The following is a 27,596-nucleotide window of genomic DNA, read 5'->3' as shown; positions in this document are numbered from 1 at the left end:
AAATAATAATAATAAATAATAATAATAAATATATTCCTTTTTAAATAATTTATTAAATAATTTATACTAAATATATTCCTTACATCAACTTTTTTATTTAAAAAAAGAGTATCTAAACAAAGAGTTACTTTCAATATCGCAAATGATAATTAGTGATAAGAATAAATTATATACAGTACGAATATTCATTGAGATATCGTTATTATATGATGTGCGATAAAAATAAATTATATACAACGCGAATAGTCATTGAGATATTGTTATCATGTGAAAAATAAATTGGCTTAATTACAGTTGTCTGAAAGAGAAAAACAAGAGTCCCTAATAACGAGAACTTTGTTGCTACTTAGGGGCGAGTGTAAACTTGAGTGTAAACTTATTTATTAATAGGATTTCGCCAGGACGCCACTCGTGTCAAAATATCAAATCAGCTGCTCGCCGCTTTCAACATCCCATCGAAATTCTCGCCCGTGGCAGAAGTTTCCCCTTAATAGAGTACAACACAATTTATACAATGTACCGAACTGTCATATGCTACAAATTCAACTTGCTTTCCTAATAAATAAAACGTAAATAAAAACCATATCATCGTAGATGATTTGTATAGACAATTTCTTTTTATGTTACTTTTCCCGTTATTTTACAAAAGATGAAAGAATCATAAATGGATGTGATGCCTTATGTCTTCTTTATTAAAATGAAGGATCATGGACGACAACGAATCGTCGACTTTGAGGGATTCTGGATGCACGAGCGCCTTCGAGTTATCGATCGTTCGCCGGATCCTTTCGCAGGATTTCGACACCAACGTGCCGAATGGTTTTTCCATGCAACAAGTAAGCGAGTTAAGCGATGCTCTCCTTCGAAGAGAAGGCTCTACGATTCGAATCCTCGCAATAAATGGCCCCCCGAGACTATCTCCGAGTGTCTCGTTTGCGCGCAACAAGTTACTCAAAGCCATAGCTATATATATGTATATATACAGTTTAACTTTTCCACTCGGCAAACTTATTCGGCACAAGACTAGTCAGATTTTCAGGATAGTTTAGGAAAAGCATTTCACGTCCTTACATCATCGAACGAAAAATCATCCTCTGCTTTTGAAAAATTCCACCGGCTAATCGATCAACATGCAAATGAAGGTAAAAATGCTATTATCATCGCCGCATAAATGCAACGAGACGAAGAGGCGCGGGTTAATTTATCACGAAACGACAGGTCAGGATTAATGGCGAATTCACGACAGCGCGAGCCTCGCGTGCGCATGAATTATGGGATTCTCGTACAAAATTCGCGGTCAGTGGAGCAGGAAAAAAAAAGAAAAGAATAGAAGGAAGGTCGCCCGCGAGTGATGTCGATGCACGTGTACCCACGGCTTGCGTGATAGCGCGGTACAGGTGTTTTCACGGGGTAAATTGAGCGAAGAGGAATAAAAAGGGTCGAGGAATAAGGGAAGGGAATCGATAGCGAACGTCCTTCGACATGTCTCTGCGTCTATTGTACAGGTACAGCTTTATAAAAAAATTATTAATCTTACATTCATATACGTCTTTTGCAAATTTCCCGTGAAATCACGTAATCATCTCTCGCGATAACTGCTCTTCAATCAGTTATACTATCACAAATTCCATTTATCGTTAAGTATCGCATCTTGTCCGTATATATACGAAACTATACAAAGAAAAATAGATGGATTTATTTTACGTAACGGCCATAGATGGGAGAAAATGGTATTATTGACACGTATACTCGCATTAATAATAAAATTGCGGAGGAGTAGCAGGCTCGCTGAATAACACATGATGGAGATTCATTATTCTGCGTACAAGGCACGCATTCGATTGCCTTGTGTACCCATTAATCATAAACGAGGAAAAATTTCCTTCCCCTCTCGGCATCAAAACGGTCAAATTATACTTTGACTAAGTGTAATTTAATAATATATACCAAATACATGAATCTATTAATGAAACAGCGACATTCCTGAATTCTCAATTGATACAAATTAAGAAATTAAAGAAAAAGAAGAAATTAAATTTAATAGAAAATTTAGAAATATGTTGCAGATTTAATAAGTTGCATAGCATGAATTTATCGAGCTTCACGTCGAGTTGTTTCTAGAAACGCTTTGACGACAAGATGGTTATCTTCAAACTCAAATAATACTGGTAGCAGAAAAAGGGACTTGCAGATAAAGAATCGACATAGGCTTTCTATAGAATTTGCAATTCCAACTCAATAATTTATCAGAAAATCAATGCAGGACTCTCAAAAGGTAGAAGTCGTATAATCTCGTCTCTTGATTCGGTTTAATCTATTAAAAAGCCGTGTCTGACGAGAAAAATACTTTTCTTCACCGTCGCTTTTTTCAATGAAATTATCAATACTATATCTGTGATTCACCTGATACTCTGATTTACTAAAGGCTCATCATTATTATTTCTATATTAGTTTCGAGGACTTATATTAGCAGAATATAATGTATATAATAACGTATAAATCACCGATAATGAAAGAGGAAATAATCTTGGATAAATTTTCGCAAATACCTAATGTAATACGTGCAATTACGTATACGAGAGAATATACGAAGGAATTCCGAATGAGAATTCCTCGTCCATACTTGCGGGCTTAATATATGTTGTATATGATTGCAGTTTATGAAGAGACGAGATTTTATCGGAATTTAGAATTTTAATGAGATTGGCATTTGATTACATTGTAATCAATGAATTATTCAGCATCGATTTCAAAACGAATTAGATTATATAATCGTGAAGTGAGTCGAGAAGGTCAAGTTTTAAATATTAAATAGCTTCAATATCATTGAGTAATACTCAAAAAAACTAATCGGTTAACTCGTAGATCGTAAATTAATTTGAAAATTGTTAAAGGAAAGATTCGATTCGACTCACGTATACGCTTGAATATTTTTAACACGTACATATCATGAGATGTTTTTTAGTTCGGATTCACCTTCAATTGTGCGTCTATTAATAGTTGGACGCTGTAAAATTCAACGACGGCGAACGAGGTCGCCTTTTCCCTTCGTCAAGACTAGACAACTAGCCAACGATCGCAGCAGCCGCATCTCGCAAGTCGCATCGACATAGTCGACTGCCGTTGGGAGATACGCTAATGGTCGATAATGGAACTGCCGTGGCACGGTCGAAATTGAATTACGCCACCCGGTAGCTGCTCGTGATCTGCAAAACAATGTGTCGCGGAAAGTATGTGTTTTCTGGCATCGCGGTGATGCACGGATCGATGAGAGAGAAAAAGGGTCTCCCCGTTGTTTGCTCAAAAGCAGAAATAAAGTTATGTGATGGATGGATTCTAGCTTCTATATAATTCCTATTAACACTATTTATACAAAGGAATCATTTTCTCCATTTTACATGCCATTTTCTCGTAATTTTCTTACGCCAAAATACTTAAGATTCAAATATTTGTGCCCTTTAATTAAAGAAATCTTATTTAAGAATCTGATTTATTTATTATATTACATCGTACTATCACGAATAGACAAGCTTGAATACGTTCTCGAAACGTACATAAAAATCACGAAATTATCCTCGCGCACTGATATTTTCGGTGTCCATTTGTTACCTCGAGAGATTGTAATCACTGTCACCCCATCATCAGACAACATTCAACTAGTAAACGTGACCTTTTGCGTGTCCGCTCGGTGTCCTTGGATCATCTAATCTAACTTGTGCCATACGTCGATATCTATATATGTTATTATAATGCTAATGCTAATGACAGGTGAGAGTTGAAGCGTACCACTGAAGATAATATCGTTTACACTATACGATCGTTACTAAAAAATTTGTTTTATAACTGTTGATACAAGTCATATTTTCAAAGAAATTGTATAATAAAATGATCAATGTGATAACACTCTAATGGCTCTTATATAAGGCAGATATGTGTTATATTATATGTATTATTTTAATTAAAAAAATGTATGCTCTTTTCTTAAATTTTTCAGTCGTTATGACAACGCAGGCAAGGATCCGGCGAGCCAGCAAAGTTGACAGATTCACCTGAATAGGCGCAGACTTTCCCCTCTTCTTCAGGAAGAAATATCCGAAAAATAAAACACGCGGGAAAAGAAGGAATGGGCCCTTGGGCCTTCGGCGTACCTCTCGTGTCAACTCTGGGTCTTCTCCTGAATGGCTACGTTCTCCTTGTCGTTCTTGGTCTTGGTAAACAGGTGAACAGTAACGAGCAGATATCTATAACGTGTTCGTGTTTCGCGCGTGAAACGCTTTTATCTTTTTTTTTTCATTTTACACCGCAAATTTTGTCGGATCGTGCCTTTTGCGGCGTTTATTCTCCGAATCAGGATAGTTTTCGAAGCGCGATCTCGTAACTAAATGCCGCTAAAGTTACCGCAAACGTGCGATTTTAATGATTTTTGCAATTCCTCGTATTAAAAACGAAAAATAAATTTGACAGAGATACATATTGCGGATGGAACGCTCTCTCGAGCGTAAATTAACATCGGTTTTCCCGGTATTCCGGTCAAAGAGTTCACGATATTAAAGGATGCGTATGAAATTAAAGCGTGCGTGAGAGTAGCGACCGTGACGGAGGAGAGAAGAAGGGAGAAAAAAACGGAAAAAGAATTAATTTCTCGAAAACCCTCCCTTCGATCGCCGAACAGTTTTATCGCGAATAATAAAATTGCGGATTTTAAAGCCAACGACCAGTCCACCGCGGTATATCGAAAAATTTAATTGCTTTACAAAAAAAAAAATTCGAAAACCTTACTACAATGAAGGAAGAGAAAGATCCCGGTAACGCGATAGAGAGTCGAGACGATCGGCAAATCGACGAATCGCGCTGCAATGTCCGCAGACGCAGCAACAGCAGACGGCGAACACTTTATTACTGATCCACTTGGGTGCCGTGGAAACGGCTGTGTGCTTGATATTGCTGATCTTCACAACTGGTTCCTGGCCAGTCGCCGGCACGTGGTGCGTTTTCCACGGATTCCTGTTGGCTTTGCTACACCCGGTCGCTCTTTGGACGGTAACCGGATTAAACTGCGACAGGTGAGTCTCTTGGAGTCTTCCCTTCTTCTCTCTTTACAATACAGGGTGGCCGATTTATCTGAAGACATTGAAATATCTCAAAAACTAAGCCCAGCAAACAAAAATGTTTCAGACAAAAGTTGTATGGTTTCGAGGGGGACATAAGATGGTACCATTGGTTTGACCTTGAAGAGTTATTTGAAGGTCACCTTCAATTTCTTAAATGGAACCTACTATTTGTCATTGCATATTCTTGTAGCTTATCTCGAGAGCTTTCCAAAACACTATAATTAAGTACCTTTTCGTTAAGTACTTTTTGAGTTATGAGGCTTGAAATAATTTTTTAATTTTACATAAACCATAAAATATCTTGTAAAATATTCATTTTTCGATTATCTTACCTTAATACTTTTATGTACAAAATAATGAGAGGAATCAATTGGTGTAAAGAAAACACATAGTTGTTTTTAAGAAAAAATATGGAATTGTTAATTGCAAATTCCATATTTTTTCTTAAAAACAACTATGTGTTTTCTTTACACCAATTGATTCCTCTCATTATTTTGTACGTAAAAGTATTAAGGTAAGATAATCGAAAAATGAATATTTTACAAGATATTTTACGGTTTATGTAAAATTAAGAAATTATTTCAAGCCTCATAACTCAAAAAGTACTTAACGAAAAGGTACTTAATTATAGTGGTTTGGAAAGCTCTCGAGATAAGCTACAAGAATATGCAATGACAAATAGTAGGTTCCATTTAAGAAATTGAAGGTGACCTTCAAATAACTCTTCAAGGTCAAACCAATGGTACCATCTTATGTCCCCCTCGAAACCATACAACTTTTGTCTGAAACATTTTTGTTTGCTGGGCTTAGTTTTTGAGATATTTCAATGTCTTCAGATAAATCGGCCACCCTGTATTATACAGGATGTCCCTGAATGGTCTGTACAAACTTTGTGAATAAGTTCTAGGGACCTAAACAAGCAGAAAATGTCCCATAAACATGGGGTCGGAAACACTTGCTTCTGGAGTTGCGACGGTTCGAAGTTTTCCTGCAATAGCTGGAGAAATTATCACGTCAAATCGCATAGGTGTTACAAAACTGTGTTTAAAAACATGAATGAATCAAATTATTCATTTGATGAACTGGCGGATATCCATCTGGAGTATGGCCGTGCCGGTGGAAATGGACGGTTCGCCAGACAATGCGGCAACGTGCGCAGGCTTCCTTGGAATCTAACGGGAGGCCATTTCGAGCATTTGCTATAGCAAGTGTACTGTTATGTTCGTGGCAAAACCGAGGAAATAAATAAACACAGTTTTGTAATACCTATGCGATTTGACGTGATAATTTCTCCAGCTATTGCAGGAAAACTTCGAACCGTCGTAACTCCAGAAGCAAGCGTTTCCGACCCCATGTTTATGGGACATTTTTCTGCTTGTTTAGGTCCCTGGAACTTATTCACAAAGTTTGTACAGACCATTCAGGGACACCCTGTATTCGATATTCGAACACGCGGGGATATGTATCAGGCAAATTGGAAACTTGAGGCCGAGAAGACTGCTGTATCGGTTCTCTCCCACGTAATTCGTTGTTCGCGGAAGCGAACTTGACGGTAATCGATGCGTCGAGGTTTGTTAAAGGGATATACGTGTAGCGGCTGTTAATTACATTGTTCTCGCGTCGATCATGCGTGAAACCGCGTTTTACGCGACGTGTGTTTCAAGCACGTGCTTTACGCGGAGATTCGAGATTCGATATCTCTTGTATGTATCAATCACCACATCTCGCGCATCATTTTCGATCGAATTATTTCCGCAATAATTCGATAAAGCTATTCTCGTGCTGTCTGTTGTTCGAAAAATTTTACCTTTACATTATGTACGCTTTCAACGAAATTTTACGCCGAACAAAGAGAAAAACCTTTTGTTGCTCGAGTAAATCGAGGACGAAAGAGGTACATACTCGCGGGAATTTTCGATAAAAATCGAGTTCGATCTCGATATACGACACAGGAGCGACACGTGAGGCCTCGACGCAAAAGGCAACGAGATTTCCGATGTAGGATGTCAATAATGATTCCGCAGACACAAACAATATCGCCGCGACTGTCAGATGATACAAGACATTTGTTCGATATAGTCTGCGTATAACCCAGAATCGCGACACCCGTCATTCCATTTCTACACTTGTTGCTTATCATTTCGCTGCGTCCTCGCATTAATAACTGAGGCATGCATTTCGGTGATACGTGACAAATTGGATCGCGCCGGATGAAATAATTCTCATCCCACGTTTTACATACATATCGCACTATATTAAACTTGTACATTGAAATTCTGCATAAAAAATCTCGCGTTGCACGATGCTCATAGACTGTACAAAATATATTAATTATTATAATACAATATTATATTAATAATATAATTAATATATTAATATAATATATAATATATTATATTATTATATAATATAATATATTATATACAATATAATAATATAATATATTAATAATATAATATTATATTATATACAAAATATATTAATTATTATTATAATATATTAATTATATATTAATTATTTAACAAAAAAGGCAACAAATATATTTTCCACAATTTTAAATTTATGTATCGCGTCAATATGAACCCGCGCTTTATATAATTTATTTTGCGAGCGATTCAAACGTACGCGTACTTTGAAAATCTTGCTGAAATCTTGCATTTCTTCCTCCGCGCGTGATCCCCGTGAATTTCCGCGACAAACGTTTCTGTATCATCTCGCGCGATTTCCTTGAAGGAAAATTCCCGTAAGGATATAGAAAATTCTTTCCTTCTCTCTTCCTCGGCAAAGGGCACTGCCGGGCCCGACCGTGGCTCGATCGACCACGGAATATTTTATTCAGCAGCTTAACAGATTTAAGCCACCACGTGTTTGTATCTTCGAATTTCCTCATCGCGCATATCCTTGCATTTTCATCAATCCTCCAAGAAAGAGCGTTGGTCGTCTAAAGATGACATCGTTCTCTCTCGCTCATTACATCCGAGACATGTTTTAATCCTATTAAGTGATTAAGGGTAGGAGGGAAGAAGAAGATGAAAAGGATGTCGTTAGAATTTGACGCTCAACTGAATGTAAAAACGGAAGCTCGCGCGGTATCCAATTAGCTTGTATTGCAAAAGACACCCATTAGCCATGCCATGCAATTACTCTATATATGCAGGTATTACGCGATCGCTGCACCGCTGCATTACGCCGCTTTGGTCTCGCCGCGTCGCGTGGCCGTTGGATTGGCTGCTTCTTGGACGGGCGCTCTGCTCCTGTGCTTGCCACCGTTCTCTGGTCTGGTGCCACCTTATAGGTTTGTATACACACATATATATATGTATACGTGTCACCATTAACCACCATCACCATCGCCATCGCATTTCGTTGCGGCGTTGCTTTTACGATATTGCCGCGCGATTGCTGCACTTTCTCGCATAATGAACGAGATTCGATTTACTTTGTGCAATCCGTTTCTCGACTCGCGCAAGTTGTTTTGCACTGCATAAAGGCACGCTGCGAGACAATTTCCGTGCCAGCTCTCTCGGAGAGCAAAAAAGAGCTGAATCTCATTCACAAGATTTCGGTGCCAGAGAGTTAATTTAATTAAAATTAACGTATCGCAGCAAGCAACTGCCAAATAAATTCTCGACGCTCTTTGGTTTTACTTTATTTTTAAAAGAAGCGCATATAAATACAATTTAAAAAAAAAAGAAAGAAAAATCTATTCCGCATCTTTGCATCGATTTCGCGCAATACACGTTCCGTTTCTCAATATCCTCTGTATCGATCAGGTATAGCCCAGGGTTGGGCTGCTGCGCCCCGGATTTCGGGAACGACACTTGGGGATCCGCCGCGGCGCTCTACGGCGCCGTTTACGCCATTGTGGGTCTGGGGCTGCCGGCCGTCCTCGTGACGGTCTGTAATATACGCGTGCTGGGTATAGCGAGGTACCATCGGCATCGTATCGCCAGCGCGATCTACGAGGTCACCCTGAGCGCCCAGGTGACCATTACCCATCAGCGAAATCCATTTTTTGTGCCAACCGTTACCGCACCCTCCGCCGGGGGACCGCCGCGTTTTCACAGCGCTGCCAGCACGGTTCGTACAGACAGTTTGTTTTTCTTTCTTGAAATTTTGTTGTAAAAACGGTGCGTAACGCATCTGAAAAGATTTGATTGATTTTCCTCATTGCCGCTTCGTTAAAGACGGTTTCAATCGATGAAAGATTTTTCCCCAACGGACTTCATCCGACCAATTTAACTCTTGTTAAGTCATTCGATTTAAGTTAATCGGGCTAATCAATAGCGTCCTGTAGTTAAAGCCTAATCTGTAATTTAATTTTCTCCGGAGTTTACAAGTCGAATCGATAGACACCACGCTGGGAGGCATTGGCGAAATATACATTGAAACTTCCTCGTTCTGCGAAACGTCTCCCATCGCGATTGCAAACCGTCTAGTTTAATTGCTATTTTAGAAATTGTGATCCCCTCGGGACCTTTCTGATATAACAAATCTCGATATTGGCGAACATCGTTCATCAAGAATAAACAATTATGAGCTTCGCGATTGGCAATAAATTCAATATTATCGAATAAGATAACGTTCCAGGTGATGCAATTGGTCGGCTCCTTGTACCTGCTCTACTTTCCTTACTGCGGATTTATCCTCTGGGAAGTTTGCAATGCCGGTAATCAGCACCTTCTCCACGCCTACCCTAAACTCGCTTCTTTGGCATCGTTCCTTCTCACATGCTCGCCGCCCGTCAACGGCCTTCTCTACGGCTTAAAATCGCAGACTCTGCGACGTTCCGTGCAAAACTATTGGCGGAAAAAGGCGACCAAGTCGGAATTGCAACAGGTAATCCGAACGCAGGAAAAGCGAGATTAGCTGAAGCGATGTAGTCGTCGAGCGATGTAAAGAACTAATTTCCGAAGTTTATTAATCTCACACTCTTACATATTTATTCCATCGCATTGGACACGTAAAATCGCATTCCACACAGAGAAAAATGTATACTGTATTCAAGTAAATATTATTTATTTTAAGTATATCATAAGTCAGGGTTGGGAAGTAACGCGTTGCTTGTAACGCCGTTACCGTTATAGTTACTTTTTTTTGGTAACGGACTGGTAACGGCGTTACATTTTTTTTTCTGTAACTGTAACGATAACGTAGTTACATTTTTTTTAGTAACGATAACGAATTTAACAGTTACTTTTACCGTTACTTTTCATATTTTGAAAATACTTATGACATCGTATTTCTGTCATATTCAATTTTTAGTCATCGACCGACATTCATATAAAATTCGATAATATTTCGGATGAAATTTATTGCTCTGAGAGGTGTCTGTGAAGCTGACACGACAATCTACGAATTTCAAAAAAATACTAAGAGTTCTGATAGCACTTTTCATAGTTCTACAGTTCCTGATAAAAATTAAAGAGTTCCGCATTCCTTATATTGAAAAGTCGAAATCGAAAAAATGTCGTGCTAACTTTGCGAATCTAGCACGACACTCTTCCCTCTAAAGAACCAAAATATTGAATATTATTATTTTTAGCAAGAGTTTCCAATAATTCTGCTATAGTTCAGCCTATATATGCAATTTCAGACCGATATTTCAATAATTAATAATTTTTTATGAATTTTTAATGTCCTCGACCAGTACGACACTTAGTAAAAATGTGTCGTGCTGATGATTTTCCGTAGTTTTAACGGCAGTTCTGGACAGTTCTATAAAAGTTCTATTCTTTAGAAACATTTTTCAAGCAGAGATTTTTTAAATAATTATTTATAAAATAATAAACGGTCGGAATGGTCTAAATGTCATGCTGGTCTAAATGTCATACTGGTCAAGAACATTAAAACATTAGATTGTCGTGCCAGCTTCACAGCATCTGGAGCGATTAATGACATCATTGGTCAATCACAGTTATTTCAGTCGTCTGAGGAATGGATGTGATTGGCCAGCTTTTAAGTTTGACGTAATATCAGACGAGAGCACAAAAAGAATGCAAATTTAGCTGTATTTATAAATTTAATGAAAATTAAAATTTTTTTATTTACATGTGAAGTTACATGTTAAGCGCTTTAAAATCTATATCTCTTTAAATTTTTTACGGTTTTGTAAATTTAAAATAAAGAATTTTGCTTTTATATTAATATTTTAATAAAAAATATTACCAAAGTAAATTTTTTATTTAATTCTATCTTGTTTTAACATTAAAAGTAACGGGAAAAGTAACGAATCGTTATTTTTGAAGTAACGGTAACGCTAACTAGTTACTTTTAAAAATAAGTAACTAATAACGGTAACGAGTTACTTTTTTTACTCGGTAACGAGTAACGGTAACGAGTTACTTTTAAAAAGTAACTTTCCCATCCCTGTCATAAGTTTGTATATCCGCAAATATATCATAAGTTCATCACAAGCATTAAATTTAATTAAATATATTCTGAATTTTAGTAACTGCAGTATTTTAGTCAAGAATATTAAATTAAGGGGATCCTAAAGTGGTCGACTTTTTTACCGACAAAAACACCGTAATTTTCGGAAGTGTGCCATTTTTTATTGCCTGTATAGAATTAAAAATCCTTCTCCAGAATTGAAGTATACACGCAAACGGACACGTAAAAACTCTATATAATATGAGATTTTATATTGAGAAAGAAAATAAGTATAAAATTACATTTTTATTTATCGACTTCTTAAATCAACATGGCGTCAGAGCTGTCAACTTGTACAAATATTAGCTTCTTATAAAAGTTTTATAGCTTTTATGCATAAAACTGTAGTTTTCACGATTGTGTACTGCACCGTAGAACATTGTCGAACTATAAAAACTGAATTTAATTGCCTAATTAATAAATGGCATTCTTCCGAAAATTTCAATCCGTATGTATCTGAAATATCGGTAAAATAGAGTGGAAAAAGCAGTGCATCTTCTTTATAAATAATGTGATAGAGAGAGATACGGGATGAGGATTAGATGAGGGCGCTGTAATCGTGTAAGAGTTCGCCGTTCAGTTTAGGATCCTCTTAAAACAAAAATTTGGTTTGCTTACTACATAAAGTAAGTTTGATTTTTCTTTGATACAACTTTACAATATTCTTGAAGAGAAAATAAATTCTTCTTTTGAGTACATGATAATGAGATTTTCTAACACTTGTGATGAGTACATTTTAAGACTATTATCAAGAATATATTCTTTGTTGAAGAAAACTATTGCTTAAAAAAAGAAAAATAAACTGAGTAATCGTTTTTCTTGGCAGTAGAATGATATTTTTCTCTGTGCAGGAGATACAGGCGAGAACGCCGAGCGTCGCGGGTTCTAGACGGCCTTCCGGCAGCGGAAACACTTCCTTCTTCCCGTTTCCACCCTTACAACGTAGGCTCAGCGAGGCGTTATTGGCCCTCGGCTCATGCAGAACCGGCAGTAACTTCGAAAGCAATAATCTCGGATTTCAACGCGGCAGATTGCAGCCTGCCCTCTCCTGCAATACTCTCAGAGTGCCAACCGCCGAATCAGGTACGCAAATTTACGCGATTTACACTGCTGATACTGTTACTGAACTCTCTCGTTAATGTTCGTAACCCGAGAACCCCTAGATTAAGAGATCTTGTACCTTAACGCAAAGTGTCTGTCTTTATGATGATTGGTAGTGAAATAAATCACCCTTTTGAAAGATTTCTCTTGATCGTTAACGGGTAAACATTTCGACACTGATATGAGCGTCATCCTTTCATCATGGCGCGCTAAGAAGAGCCGAGAAAATTGGTGAGGGCGAGCGCGAGTGCCGTCAGTCTGATGGGTCCCCACTATCGGAGCGACTTCATCGGGACGGACTTGGCCGCGGGATGTTCCATAGCTAAATGCGAGACCCCGAGGAAGAGTCCGAAGATCCTCATAACGCGCGCGTACAGCGAGGAGAGCCAGGACGGGAGCAGTCCGCTTCTGATAAAATCCCTCAATTCCAATATTAACCCACGGCCGTGCGAAAGTACGTCATACATTAATATTTGTGATGTACGTTTACCTCGTACGTTTACCTCGATCGCATTTGCAAATAATATCGCGACTCGAAAGTTCAAAAAAATTACTGCAAAAGTCATTATTAATTTATCTTTTGCGCGACTCTACATATTATAAATATATAGAGTATACACAGAAAAAAAATAAGTGTCAAATCAAAACTTATATACTTAAATTAACGCGTTCATTGTTTCGTATATACGCAACAATTTATAATCTTCTTAGAAGAATTTAATAATTTTAAATTTCAACAATATTATAGTCTTATTTTAATATTGTAATTATCATCTCAAGAATATATAATTATTTAATTCTACTTTAAGAAAATTATAATCTTTAATTTAAAAATGTTATTTTCTATCTAACATTGTTTCTTTTCTATTCAAGAAAATTAAATCTTAAATCATAAGAATATATTTTTCTTGATTGAACTATATAAAATGGCTTCATTCAAGAGTAAGCAATTATTCAAGCAATTCTATTTTTCTTTAATTAATATAATCTCATTTCAAGATTTCCATGTTAAAACTAAATATATTTTCAAAACAAGAATGTCCTCTTTTTCTGTGTATCGTGCATACAAAATGGGTCACATTAAAAATTATTATCCTCAAAAAATTGAAAATTTGACGATGTGAGAATTTTTTAAGAAATGTTAGATAAAAGATTATTTGAATTCTCTCGAAAAGAGAACACCCTACATTAATGTAATCATTGTCTGAAGTATTGTTTTATAAAACACATAGGATTTATATTGTATTCGATAATTTTTAATGACTCGTCCTACATGTATTTATTTTTTTTCTTTCTCATAAAATTCTATCGCCACGTAATATTCTCCTCCACTGGCAAACACGAATGAAATAATATAATAAATAATTTAATAATATCGGTAAACAGCGTAGCAACGTAAGTTTCGTTACGGGAATTTGTAAATGGATAGATCGTTGAAACGACTGAAGTAGATCAGTGTATTTATCCGTATTCGAGACGAGAATTCTCATTTGTATCGTGCGTGTATAGAACACCGATGGCGGGACTGCAGCACTGGTAGCGAGAGCAGTACGGGAAGCAGCGATGCGAGCGTCTGGACCACCAACGTGACCCCGAAATCCGTCAAGGGCAACGCGAGGAATTCCATTGATGGCTGGTCGTCGCGGCGATATGTACGCGGCAAGAATTTGGAGGAGGGCCCGCTGTCGACCTCGATCAGGCCGAACAACAATAGCGAGAGCAGCGATACCACGGATACGACCACAGCCACGACGACCACTACCACGTTACTTAAGTCTCTCACCGTAGTAAGTATCATTGCTAAGGTAGATCGTTTCGTGGAATAATAATTGCTCATTAATCGATACCGTTAGTGGTCGCCTGAAATTAGATGAATTTAATGATGCAGGAAAATGGCGAACACCACGACAAGGAAAAAGACAAGATGAACGGTAATATTAAGAAGAGAGAATTCAGCGAAAGTGAAAGCAGTTGGAGCAGCGTCGAGGAGATCGAGACCAAGGCTATAACCGAGAGAAATGACGAAGACGACAGTCTTCGAAGGTCGAGGGAGAAGCTGCAGATGAGATTCCCACGGCAAAAGTCAAGGAGCGACAACCGAGAGGTTGCCGAAGTTTCCGAGGACCGAGGCGAGGAGGCTGCGCAGCTGAGGCCTCTCTTGACTCCCTCCTCCTAAGCTTATCCTCTTAAGTATAAATGTATTTTCCTTTCGGGTAATCCGTTCGTGTCCCAGACAAAATGAGATTCTACCGCGTGTACTTAAGCGACACCGCTATACAGAACGAAGTCTCGTAATAGGAGAGAGAGCATCCAATCATGACGCACTTATTTCGCGAATCTGCAAATATGAAGAGTTAACCGGTCAATTGCGACACAGCTGTTTTAATAACTTGTATTTATCGACACAAGAGCGAAGAGAGGAGATATTTGAGAAATAACTCGTCCAAACGTACATTTTCTATCGCAAAAGGTGTGATCGATTGTTTCTTATACGTTCTGATGAGAAATGTAAAAAGTTTTTGAAGTAAACAAGAGGATTCGGCGCAGCCTTTACACTCGACATTAATATATATCGACATATCCTGAAATTATATTTTTGTACTTTCACTCCGCAACATTACGTAACGCAACGATGACGTGAAATCATCCTTTACAACAAAGAGAAGAAGAATGAAACTGATTTATATACTCACTGGCAAACCTGATTTCGGAAAGTTTAACGCGCAAAAGGAAAAAAGAATTAATTATCGATCGTTTCCGAACATTATCGACGAAAGTTTTGCATCAGCGATCAATTCATTCATGAAATTTACCTTTAATTTGCCAAAGCAAGAGTCACAGAAACTCGTGCAGAAGCGAAAAGAAAGACATGGAAATCGAACGAGAATCGAACACCCGAGAAAGTTCTCCTGACAGATAAAAATCGAATCAAGGTGCGAGCTCCAAAGGAATAAAATTCAATGTTCGCATTAAATTCATGTATCAGGCGCAAAGTCAAATTCCATGTAAAAGTAAATCTTACTTTTGTAAATGTCAAATTTTGCTCGGCATGTAGTTATGATCGTATTCGGCGTGAATTTCGTAGCCCTTTTATGACTCTGACATCTACGTGAGATATATAAATGAGAGATATTAATAATTTATTATAGATAAGTCAATTAGTCTATAGTGATAATAGTAGCCGTTGGAATTGACACTCCAAAAATTGCGTAGGACATAAATGTGCGTACAAAAATCTATGTAAATAATTATCTCTGGACATTTTCTGGACGTTTAACGGTGTTATTTATGATACGACAAGAATGTTTTTCGTTTCGATATGTTAGGAACGCGCGAGAGTCGATCCGTATTCGCATATCTTGTTTATAATATTTTGATACGGATTACAGACTAGTCATTCTCTGCTTGCATACAGGATGAAAGAAGATAAGACATCGTGCAAAAATAAGTTGAAACTTACAACCGAATTTTATTCCTACTTGTTAGTAAGAATAAATTTTTTTCGTACGAGTTTTTTTATTTGAGAAAATTGCAAAATTAATAACATATTTACGCTCATTCAAACTGAAATAATCTAATTTTATGTCATACGTCATGGAATTTATCTCGATAGCGGCTATATAAGATATGTATAAAAAGATACATTATTTCTATTGAAAAAAATAAAGTTTATCTTGATGCTTTATATACTTTATGCAATTCTTTTCAGTAATAATTTATTTTGAAATTTTACAAAATGAAACGTTGTATGTTTTTTTATAATATATTATATTTTATAGTTATATTGCAATTATATTATAATTATGTTATAATTATACATGTATCAGTTTTTTAAATTTATCTTAAAAATTAATTTTCTCGAAAACAAAATTTCGTACGAAAAAAAAATCAATTTTGATTCGTACAAAAAATTGTACTTTACATTTATGTGATTAAAAAGAATTTTTTTTATTATACTACATTTCTCGAGATTTAATCTTGTATATTTATGCAAATATTATTCCACCGTCCACGGTAATATATTTAGATGAATAATATTAATATATTATTATATATAATATTAATATATTATATTTATTACAGTTGATAGCTTTGTAATAAATAACTAAAATGCAAGTCGGCTTATATATTGTCGACTTGTTTGATTACTAACTGCTTAATACTATGTAAATACGGATCACTCTCTATATGTTGGCGTAATTTATATGATATTGTTGTATATATACATCGTTATAGCCAAGCCAGCACTTATCGTACGCACGAGACTTGATAGTGTCCAGCGTACGTCACGACGTCCATGTAATTTGCTAGAATCGCTTATATACGAGCTGTCTTTGTTAATCTAACCCGTCAGCTAGAATTGTATGCGTGCAGCTCGGACCCGTTGAGGATAGTATCGGTCTAAAAAAAAAAAAAAAAAAAACCATGATCTCAATCAAATCCACTACAATGATCAAATTTGAGGAACTTTGTCGGGTGTGAGTATGTTGTATTGATGTTAACATTACAAAGAGTTGCGACATAAACGATGTCTGAGTGTATAAAGTTAATGCAAATAAAAAAAAATAAAAAATATACCTGGGAACTATTGAATTCGTAGTTTTATGGAATTTATCGCAAAACGTCTGCGATTCTTGCACACGTATCATTTTTATAAGTTAAATAACGTGCGCAATAATATACGTACTAGTCTCGTGTTGCCTCTCAATCAATGCGCGATGTTTATATAGCTGTAACGTTTTAAAAATTGCAAAATTAATAACATATTTATATGTTCTTTCAAACTGAAATAATCACTAATTTTACGTCATACATCGTGGAATTTATCTCGATAGCAGTTATGTAAGATACATATAAAAAGATACATATAAAAAGATACATTATCTCTATTGAAAAAATAAAGCTTATCTTGATGCTTTATGTTTAAATGTATGATATTCAACTGCTCGTTTGATATTTAAGCCCCGAAAGTGGACTACCTTCGATAATCTTGTGCCCGAGACATGTTGAAATTCAAAGAATGCGATGTTATCTTCGTTTCCAAATTCTGTTCCCGAAACGTGTTTCCACAGCACCTTCTTACGAGATCGCTCGATTATGTTACATTACGTTCGGACCCCGTCGAACAGGTATAATACGACCTCGCAACAGGCGGTCCTCGACCGCGTCCTTCATTCGTTCACTCTTCGTGGATGAGTCGCGTCTGCCGGTTTCTCGCGCGTTTTAACGTACGTAAATTTGTCCGGGCTCCGCCGAATCGCCGAAAAATTGCGGTGCAAATTCGCCCGAGTGTGTAAGATACAGTCCGTTGCCTCGCGATTATCTAATCGCGTCGGTGGAAATTCGCTGAAAAACGCATTCGCGCCCATTAGCGCGGAAAGAGTGCGACCGAGCGTGGAATATTCGAAAACATTTTGAAGCATTTTTCTACCTGGAGTTTCTAGCCGGTGGAGATGGCGGAGAAGAGCAGTCTGACGTGTACATTCGAATCCCAGGATGAACAGAGGTATGAATTATGTATGTCAAGAATTTTCAAAGTATCTCGCACGGATATCGATCGTCAATATTTGTCAATAACGAACTTTTATCTTATAATCATGCCTTTCAAAACTCGAGCCGCGCACGAGCATTCATTGATTCCGTTCCTAGCTACAGCCCTGCCGTCGACGCGCAGGCTTGCATCGATTTCGCTTGCTCAGCTGATACAGTCTTCACCGTTGAAATATCGCATATCGTACACTAGGTTGAATAGACGTGTCTTCCGACGACTCATCATCGCGAATTTTTTTCTGACAGTTCTATATAGCTAGTTCAATTATTGCTCGTCACCTCCGAACAAGTTTATCGATAGAATCAGCGGCAATCCGGCAGTTCGTAAGTGTGTGTGCGTTCTTTGTGTCAGGGCTATTCAACATGCTCTCTTTATGAAAACTGTTTTCGTCTGGCGTTTTCCGGAATGTAATTAACGCCGATATGGCGTGGAATTTCTCTCCCACGCGTGCCAGTCGAGAGAAGCGTCAGAAGGAGTACGTAGATGGTGAGAAACGGACGGCATGTCTTCCAAGTGAGTGTGATCAATGTTGAATTAATCGAGCGAGGAGTATAGGAGCAAGGAGAGGAGAGCGCGGCTCTCCATTTAGCGTACTAATAAATGGAGCTTTCCTCAGAGAAGAGTCATGAGACCTTCCTCGTCCTCGTCCAGCACGAGTTCCGGTTCCGCGTACACCAGCGCCGACGATGCGCGATGGGGGAGGAACCGGTCCCTCGATTCAGAGAACGTCGGAACCGTCTGGCTCCTCGGTTTGACCCATGTCTCGAGACTTCGAATCCTCGAGAGATTCAAAATAAACAAGTGAGTCATCGCGTGTGCTTTGCCATCCGTGGATCAATGGCATCACGAATCATGCGCGTCATATATTCCTCGCGATTTATTACTTTCAAATCAATTCAATCGCTATTCCGCGTGATTATCTTCGTTCGCTTAGATAAAGTAATTTACATAATATTTCGAATATTGAGGAAGGAAATTTCCTTACAAATTATTTTATTTTACCTTTATTTTTGTGGAAAAGCAGTTCGATTTTATTAAAAAAGAAAAGGTAAAAATTCCTGAGAGAGAGCTCTTATCAATTCTTAAATTAACATATCAACATGTCCACGATAGTGGATCGTCCCTGTTACACAACATTGTGCTTTGCGCAATCGTATTACAATTATCTTGTTTGTCGCAAACGTTAGCTTCTACTATATTACATATAAAGTATTATAAAGTATATGTAAAGTCATCTCAACTCAGGGGGGACATACACCTAGATTGGTTAAAAAAATTTATTTTTCAATTTTTGCGTTTTCTATAGTACGATATCTTAAGAATTTTCCTAAAATTTCAAGTTGAAATTAAAAAAAAAAATATAACGTTTTAAAGAGATAGGCACTCGGTGCCACGTTGGCGAACGAGCGTTATTTGGCAAGTGCATCTGCACCCGTTTCCTTTCTGCTAAAATATTCATGCTAGTAACGTGTGCTGCTAGTAATGTGTTTGGTGGTGCCGGAAGAAACAAATATTGGATACAAAATATTGAATTTCATGGCAATATCTGAGTGTGTGAAATGTAAACATTGTAGTGGTGACATAACATTCGAGGCAAAAGTACACGTGGATTCGAATTTTTAAAATTTAAAATCACTATTGCAAATGAACATCGCTGCAGGACCAAATACGCAATATGCTTCTGCAAAAGATTCGCGTCGAACATAGACATATTAACATGCCTATGTTAAAATGTCTATGGCGCCGAATAATAAGAGCAGAGCACACCGCTCAAGACATAACAAAGGAGGCAAGATTACGTCACAAGCCAAGCTTGAATTGATAGAGGCTGCCATGTAGACTCACTATATGGTCTGCTGACTCACTATATGGTCCTGAAGTAAATGATTCCATGTAAGTCAAAAAAAATCACTGATATATTGTTTAAAAGTATACTTAAAACTTTAAACGCGTTTTTCTCGAAACTGTGTTGTTAAAATTGGTAACCAAATATCTCGAGAACCATTGGATGGATCATTTTTTACGTCTTTTTATTTTTTTTATAGCCAAAAAACGATCGATTTTTTACGCGAAAATTTGTACCTTTAAATTCAGATGAATGCCATTTTTTAAAATATCGCGAATTTTTGAAATCGGTTACGACAGACTAGAGAGAGTTTTATCCATATATTTTAAGAATCAATTGATTTTTTGTTTCAGATGAATATAAATGGCACAATGATTACCGCAAAACGTAACAGCATCGAACGTCTGACGTCCAGCAATGCCACATATTTTTTAATATTTTTTAATAAAAATTTAACGCTGTATTAATAAAAATATATATGTAGTATACTGGTAAAATTCATGTTTTGATAATATTCCAATACTTTCAACGAAAAAAAATTCATAAATATAGGGTCACTTTCGGTACGTCTAAGGTGTATGTCCCCCCTTAAATACTTGATAAATACTTAGTTAATTTACATATGTCTCGTGGAATAATTTCAAAGCGAAATGATTCAACTTTTTTTTTAAGGAAAATTAATTTCTCCATAAAAACGTAGCCTTTTTGCAAAATCAATGCAATCGAATGATTCAATATTGTAATTCAAACAATTTATAAGCTCGTTAAATTTTAATGCGAAACACTTGTAATGAAAGATTTCACATTTCTTTTTGCAATCTTTTTTAACAATTCTTCATTCAAACATCAAACATATAGAAAATACTTGTAGAATATTATACTTAACCATTCTTTCGCAAAAAATAATAAAACGCGAAAGTAAAATGAATAACGCAAAAAATAATAAAACACAAAATGAATAACATAAAAAATAATGGATAAATAATAATACATAATTATTCAAATATAAAAAAAATTAGAGAAAATATCAAAAATAAATAAAATTTTATTCGAATAATAACTAGATAAAAGTTTATTCAAATAATGCTCAATTCTGTATATAAGATCATATGAGCTTACTTGAGCGTGATGTAATTTTTTTGAGCTGATGAAATGCAGGACGCTAATTTATCGGTGAGATAAATATTCTGCTTCTCTCGTGTTCCCAACCTTAATTCTTGCGTGATCTAGAGCTTCAAACGTATTTTACACTCTCGACGAATTTTATCAGTTGTTTTTTTTGCACTTTCGAGAGAAAACTGTCGAGCATATCAAACACGAGTTCGCTTGATGCGTTGAAATCACAATTAGATAGACGAGAAATAATTACTATTCACTGCAATCTGCGCACTGCAAGTGTTTCCGCTGACTACTGAATCAGCTGTTGGCAATCGCTCAGCTGCACAGGGCTTTTATATATACGTACACGTAAACATATTATTCTCTCCTTCTCTTTCTCTCTATCTCTCTCTCTCTCTCTCTCTCTCTCTCTCTCTCTCTATCTCTCTGATAATAGAGATCGTTTTATTAAGCAGAAATTGCGATACACATAAATTTTGAAATTATATATTCATATATATACCCAATAAACATATGATGGAATATTAAACATTTATTAAACGTAAAGTTAGTATAAATGTGGTATAAGTATATCAGATAAACGTTTTAATTTTTATGGTTTTTATACAATCGTATAATATACGATAATGATATCCGTTTTTATTACGTTTGCATAAAACAAAACGGATTTTATGCGTTGAAAAATATTATATAAGAATACGAAAAGAAACGTTTAATTTCTAGAATGTATCTGCGTCTATTTTATTTTTTAAAATCGTATATTTATGTAATCGAAGAAACGTTTATTAAAAATGTATATACTTTATGAGAAAAATCTCATTTATAAATGTTTACAAAATTCTATTCTATAAATGGTATAATCTAAGTCTTTAAAACGTTAATAAATTGTTGCACGAATAATATATACACACCTGATTTTACAACTAAAATATTATACGACTAATAAATATATTTTATTATTATATATATTTGACCATATTTTGAGTTAAATAATTCTAATTTAACTTTTACAAATACACAAAATTTATGTTCACCTACATGCTATACAATTGGGAATAATGAAAGTGTTGAAATCGCTGTAGATACAGTAAATGCTACTTGATTTTATTACTTTGATCTTGGGTAGAGTTGTCAAAGTCAGGGCAAAATTATCTTAAATTTTTAAATGGAATCATATTTTTTTAATGTAAACTGATTACCCTATCCAAGGTCAAAGTGATAAGATCAATAAATAGATATTTTTAAATCCTACAACTTTTGTTTGAAACATTTTCTTCGATGAAGCTTAATATCTCTTTGAGATATTTTGTTGTATAAGTTAAAATGGAACGACCTGTATAGTTGTATATAATACGTTTATTTAAAAACAAAAATTATTTAAAAGTATAATAAAAATAACGTATTTTAAATAGTCATTGCAATACATATTTTAAATAGTCATTGCAATACGTATTTTAAATTTTTAAATAGTCATTGCAATACATATTTTAAATAGTCATTGCAATACGTATTTTAAATAGTCATTACAATACGTATTTTAAATAGTCATTGTAATACGTTTATATAGGTACTCGTAATTTGTAAAAATTATGTACTCATAAAACGTAGTTTATTAGTTTATCAAATACGATTTTAATTGGTTTGAGAATAGCATTAGAAAACAAATAAATATAGTTTATGACAACGTATATCAGTCGGACATCACAACTAAAATTATACGCAATTGATATACGTTAAATCTATCACATTTAGACCTCCCGTAAATACTTGATTGAAATGTATAATATACCATCATGTGTTTATTGGGTATATATATATCTCTGTCACACATACACACACGATTAGCATACTTTAAATAAACATGTAATTGATAAATACAAAAATTTTATTTTATATTTAGAACATAGTATCTATGTAAATTAAATATGATCTATATATAATATAATATTAAAACTGACAATATACATATTTAAAACAATTTTTAGGATACATATCAGATTACTTTTAAATAAAACTTTTCTTTAGAAAAATAGGAAAATAATATTTTGTATTGCTGTTATTTTTAAAACAATAATAAGAAATGTTATATATGTTGTTTATTTGTTTAAAATATTAAGAACGCATTTTAAAAGATATTGTGTTTTCTTTTTTTTGCAAGAACAAGTCTTTCGAATCAACTCTATAAATAGATATAATATTTTGAATTATTTTATAATGAGACAATTTATAAAAGTTATATAAAAATTATATAATAATGATATATCAAATCATATAAATATATTATATATTATATATTGACGTTTTAAAGACGTCTAAAGGACTTTAAGACGTCTTTAAGTTGTCTTTTAGACGTCTCTTGGATGTCTAAATATATGTGCTGTCTAGACATATGTGCTGTCGGGACATACAAAGAAATGTAAAAAATATTGAAAAGACATTTAATATTTTCCAAACGAATGCCGGACATTGCTCGAAAATGACTTCAATTTACATATGAATGTAAACAATACTAACTTATACACGACTGGGGAATAAATTATTTTGATTAAAATCGCTATATCATCGAATAACAAGGCAACAAAACAAGAACAATCAAGAGAAAGAGAGAGAGAGAGAAAGAGAGTATTTACTTTGAGATAATCATTATCATACTTATTATCATACTTATTATCATTTTGTAATGAAAGATCATCGCGCATCGATAATATAATCAGCTGACAACACAATCTTATTTTTCAGATCGCGACATCGCGTACGATCGTGCGTAATCGTAATAATCGGCACTATTATAGCTGCATTAGTGATCGCTGTAATCGCTCTGAGTGTTTCCGGCACTTCGCAGAGCGACGAATCCCTGGTACCACCCGACCCGGAAAGCGTGCAGCCGCCGTCGTGGAGCAAGTTAAGGACCTTTAAACGCGGCGCCGTTTGCGCGGATGGAGCGCCGTGCGCTGTCATCGGCAAGTACGTTGCGCGCGCGCGCGCGCGAATTTTTGAATTCGGTAACACGGACGCGAGAAGTCGCAATTAGTCGGTCCGTCTCTTTCACGAGGGAAAAAGAAAGGTAAAAGACAGGGGTCTCTTTCAGAAACATCTTGGAACAGAATGGATCGGCGGTGGACGCTGCCCTGGCCGCCCTGATATGCAACGGACTCGTCAACATGCAAAGTCTAGGATTCGGCGGTGGATTCATGATGACCATCTATCAAAGGTCCACGCGTCAAGCTTTCGTCCTCAATGCCAGGGATCGCGCACCTTTGGCAGCCAATTCTACGATGTATGACAACAAGCCCGCGGATGCGTCTTTTTACGGTAAACTTTAATACATAATTTTTCTATCTCATATAAAAGTGCCTTCATTGTATTATTGATTGACTATCTTATTTTACCTTAATTTATCTATTTAAGACTTATGAATTTTTTATTTTGACAGGCGCACTGGCAGTTGCAGTTCCTGGTGAATTAGCTGGCTACTGGGCAGCTCATCAACGATTCGGTAAATTGCCATGGGCGGATTTATTCAAACAAAGTATTGAGCTCTGCGAAAAAGGCTATACTATGACAGTGGCGCAATATGACAGCCTTCTGTATAATAAGAGAAGCATTTATAACGATCCAACTCTAAGGTATACGTATCTGTCAAATATAAGTTATATAGAATAAAAATTATAAAATATTTTATGTAATAAGTATTATTATATACGTGTGTGTATGAATATGAAATATCTTTTGAATCTTTTAGAGAATTGTTTGTCGATCCTGCGACTAACGAATTCCGTAAAGCAGGATCTGCCATTAAACCCCGCGCGCTTTGCGAAACGCTGCGAATCATCGCCGAGAAGAATGCGACCGAATTTTATAACGGCACGATTGGGCAAAATCTCGTCGAGGATCTGCGCGAACAAGGAGGAGTTATAACGATGAAGGACCTTAATGAATACAGGTAACCAAGGAATTATTGCTACGCTTCGAATATTTTCTTAAAAAAAAAAAAAAACGTCTTTTTTATTCTCTCGCAGAGTTTCATGGGATCAACCGATACAAACGAATCTCTCGGGCGACATAAAACTCTTTACTACAGGACTACCCGGTAGCGGAGCTGTTCTGTCCTTTATCCTCAACATCCTCGATGGCTACGGCTTCACACCGGCTAGCATGATTGATTTTAACGCGACGACCCTCACGTATCACAGAATAATAGAGACCTTCAAGTACGCATATGCGTTAAGGGCGGATCTAGGTGATGGAGCTTTTACCGATATGACCGAAGTAATAAATATAAAAGATATAATTAATAATAAATATAGAAGATACAATCCTTTCTTTCTCTCGAAATTTTAATATCTGTGTACTGTAATTTGATTCAAGATAATTAAAAACCTGACGTCGAGCAGCTTTGCACGCGTGATACGGAAAAAAATAAGCGACGAAAAAACCTGGCAGGATCCGCGACAATATGGCTCTTCCATCCACGCTGGTGCCGAGGATCATGGCACCGCACACGTGTCGGTGCTGACGGAAAATGGTGATGCTGTGTCAGTTACCAGCACTATTAATTATTAGTGAGTAAATTTCCACTCTTCGACTAGTGTATTTATTTGCGGGATCGCTAGATTTTCCCTGTACACCTTTGTATCCGATAATCTTGCAGTTTTGGAAGCGGAGTAGTCAGCAGGAGAACCGGCATTGTGTTGAATAACGCCATGGACGACTTCGGCATTCCGTTGAAGATCAATTACTTTGGTGTACCGCCCAGTCCCAATAATTACATTGCACCTAAGAAGCAGCCATTGTCCTCGACGGTGCCATCCGTGCTCGTCGATCGGAACGGCGACGTCAAGATGGTCGTGGGTGCAGCCGGTGGCACCAGAATTACCACCGCGGTGTCTCAAGTTAATATTTTAATTTAAAAGCTTAATCAAGAACTTCTATCTATTCTGGCATCTCTACATAACATCGTATTTAATGAAGCAACGGATGATTATCATGTTTTCTTATTCTCAGGTGATTGCGAAGATCCTTTGGATGAAACAGACAGTCAAAGAGGCCGTGGACTCGGCGAGGATACATCATCAGCTGTTTCCACCAATGATAGCTTACGAGTACGGAGTTCCTAAACAGGTGATCGACGGCCTGAAGCGTCTAGGACACGTCACGAAGCGCTACAGAGAACGTGGCAGCGTAGTTTGTGTGATACTTTACGAAAATTCCACGATCTTCGCGAACGCTGATTACCGCAAAGGTGGCGATGTTTACGGAGTCGAGTGATGAACGTGTTATAGATATTCCATTACATCCTCTTGCAAGTGCGAAACTTTTCGTGAACCGGCTTTGCCTAAACAATGTCGATTATCTCCTCGCGATTATTATAACATTAATGTATACGTGTATAACATTAATGTAATGTATAACATTGTGTATAACACACACGTGTATAACATTAATGTAATGTATACGATCGATCATGTTATCATATTCGCGTGTTTGAAAGATCGCTACGCTGGTATTATTCAATCAATACAATCTTTATACGTTCCTCGCTCATCATCCATGCATTGATTACATTCTTCCTTCCAATTTCAGTATTTTTTTCTCGAGTTTATCATACTCCTTTGAACTTTTGTGAGAGATATTTAGATGTACAAAGTGGATATAACAATGTAAATGCACGAAAATTGACGAGTTCAATTTTGACCATATGGTACACGACGATATAGAAATATATATATCCTTTTTATACGATTCGATTTTTAACATATAACACTGATACAATCCGCTTCGCGAGAACACGCGTGAACACGCGCTTGAACACTTCCTAGTCTTGTTGCGCCTTTTATATAAAGTCTTGACATTTCTCTCAGCATTACTTGCTATTTTAAATTACTCCTCATCATCTGTATCATCTACAAGAGGTGTCCACTTCCATGATCGCAATCTTAAGCTAATCTCTTATACCGTATGAAATGTTTCAATAAATTTTTCTATAATCTTATCGATTATTTTTATCGAAAAGTGTATTTTAATGATCCGATCAAAAAAATTCTCTGCATATCTCTCCTTTCTCTCCTTCATTCTTCAGAATTCATAAAGTTTTCTACATCGTGGGCTTTGAAAGCATCATGCAAATATAAAATATTGCATTAGTTATTCTCCTACTATTATACAATGAAACCTGTTTCCTAAAGTTGTCTAGGAGGATTTTCTCGGCTAATCGCTATTCGAGACCACAACCGGCTTGATACAAGTGTCTTATCAGGATCAGATCGCGATCAACGGTACTTTTCGCATTCGCGCTCGATATTCTTTCGCAATGTCATTGTCGTCATTCTTTGGGTCATGACTTCTTTTGCGCAGCAGCTTTTATGTAAGTTAATAAGAAAACTAAAGTGAGAGATAGAGAGAAACATAGCTGGATTTTGTCTTTCGCTAACTTTGT

At 36.2% G+C, this 27,596-nt stretch overlaps 3 protein-coding genes across 11 annotated transcripts in view; 2 read left to right on the top strand and 1 right to left on the bottom strand.

Annotated features, from left to right (window-relative positions):
- Window positions 1-16,323, top strand: part of LOC145973455 (uncharacterized) — a 29,249-nt gene extending 12,926 nt beyond the window's left edge. The window contains exons 1-10 of one of the 6 annotated variants that reach the window (XM_083102854.1): window positions 2,996-3,230; window positions 3,995-4,219; window positions 4,867-5,063; window positions 8,269-8,406; window positions 8,885-9,191; window positions 9,702-9,950; window positions 12,395-12,626; window positions 12,859-13,098; window positions 14,154-14,431; window positions 14,515-16,323. In XM_083102854.1, coding sequence (XP_082958980.1) covers window positions 4,124-4,219; window positions 4,867-5,063; window positions 8,269-8,406; window positions 8,885-9,191; window positions 9,702-9,950; window positions 12,395-12,626; window positions 12,859-13,098; window positions 14,154-14,431; window positions 14,515-14,820 — 2,043 coding nt within the window. In that variant the 5' untranslated portion in view covers window positions 2,996-3,230; window positions 3,995-4,123 and the 3' untranslated portion in view covers window positions 14,821-16,323. Of the gene's footprint in view, window positions 1-2,993; window positions 4,220-4,866; window positions 5,064-8,268; window positions 8,407-8,884; window positions 9,192-9,701; window positions 9,951-12,394; window positions 12,627-12,858; window positions 13,099-14,153; window positions 14,432-14,514 lie in introns of those variants that run through there. The other 5 variants (XM_083102853.1, XM_083102852.1, XM_083102855.1 and 2 more) reach the window with 5 other exon arrangements.
- LOC145973459 (phytanoyl-CoA dioxygenase, peroxisomal-like) overlaps window positions 1-21,477 on the bottom strand; it is a 39,609-nt gene extending 18,132 nt beyond the window's left edge. Inside the window, exon 1 of one of the 2 annotated variants that reach the window (XM_083102862.1) lies at window positions 21,161-21,477. The gene's annotated coding sequence lies outside the window, so the exon portion shown is untranslated. Of the gene's footprint in view, window positions 1-4,148; window positions 4,731-21,160 lie in introns of those variants that run through there. The other variant, XM_083102865.1, reaches the window with a different exon arrangement.
- Window positions 17,770-27,172, top strand: LOC145973456 (scoloptoxin SSD14). Of its 3 annotated transcripts, XM_083102858.1 has the most exons (10): window positions 18,327-18,708; window positions 18,812-18,996; window positions 23,900-24,124; window positions 24,249-24,472; window positions 24,594-24,786; window positions 24,903-25,103; window positions 25,180-25,429; window positions 25,529-25,722; window positions 25,812-26,052; window positions 26,165-27,172. In XM_083102858.1, exons 1-10 carry the CDS (start codon window positions 18,679-18,681, stop codon window positions 26,426-26,428), a joined length of 2,007 nt encoding a protein of 668 aa, XP_082958984.1. In that variant the 5' UTR covers window positions 18,327-18,678; the 3' UTR covers window positions 26,429-27,172. The 3 variants fall into 3 exon arrangements, with proteins under 3 accessions (XP_082958985.1, XP_082958984.1, XP_082958986.1); XM_083102859.1 differs by lacking the exons at window positions 18,327-18,708; window positions 18,812-18,996 and adding an exon at window positions 17,770-18,150; XM_083102860.1 differs by lacking the exon at window positions 18,812-18,996 and having other exon boundaries at window positions 18,328-18,708.
- Window positions 27,173-27,596: the final 424 nt, after the last annotated feature.

The sequence above is a fragment of the Camponotus vicinus genome, unplaced genomic scaffold (assembly GCF_025532165.1).
Source record: "Camponotus vicinus isolate PSW18456_S1 unplaced genomic scaffold, iyCamVici1.0 SCAF_6, whole genome shotgun sequence".
NCBI lineage: Eukaryota > Metazoa > Arthropoda > Insecta > Hymenoptera > Formicidae > Camponotus > Camponotus vicinus.
The sequence above is the reverse complement of the archived record's forward strand: the minus strand, read 5'-3'. Positions and strand labels throughout refer to the sequence as shown.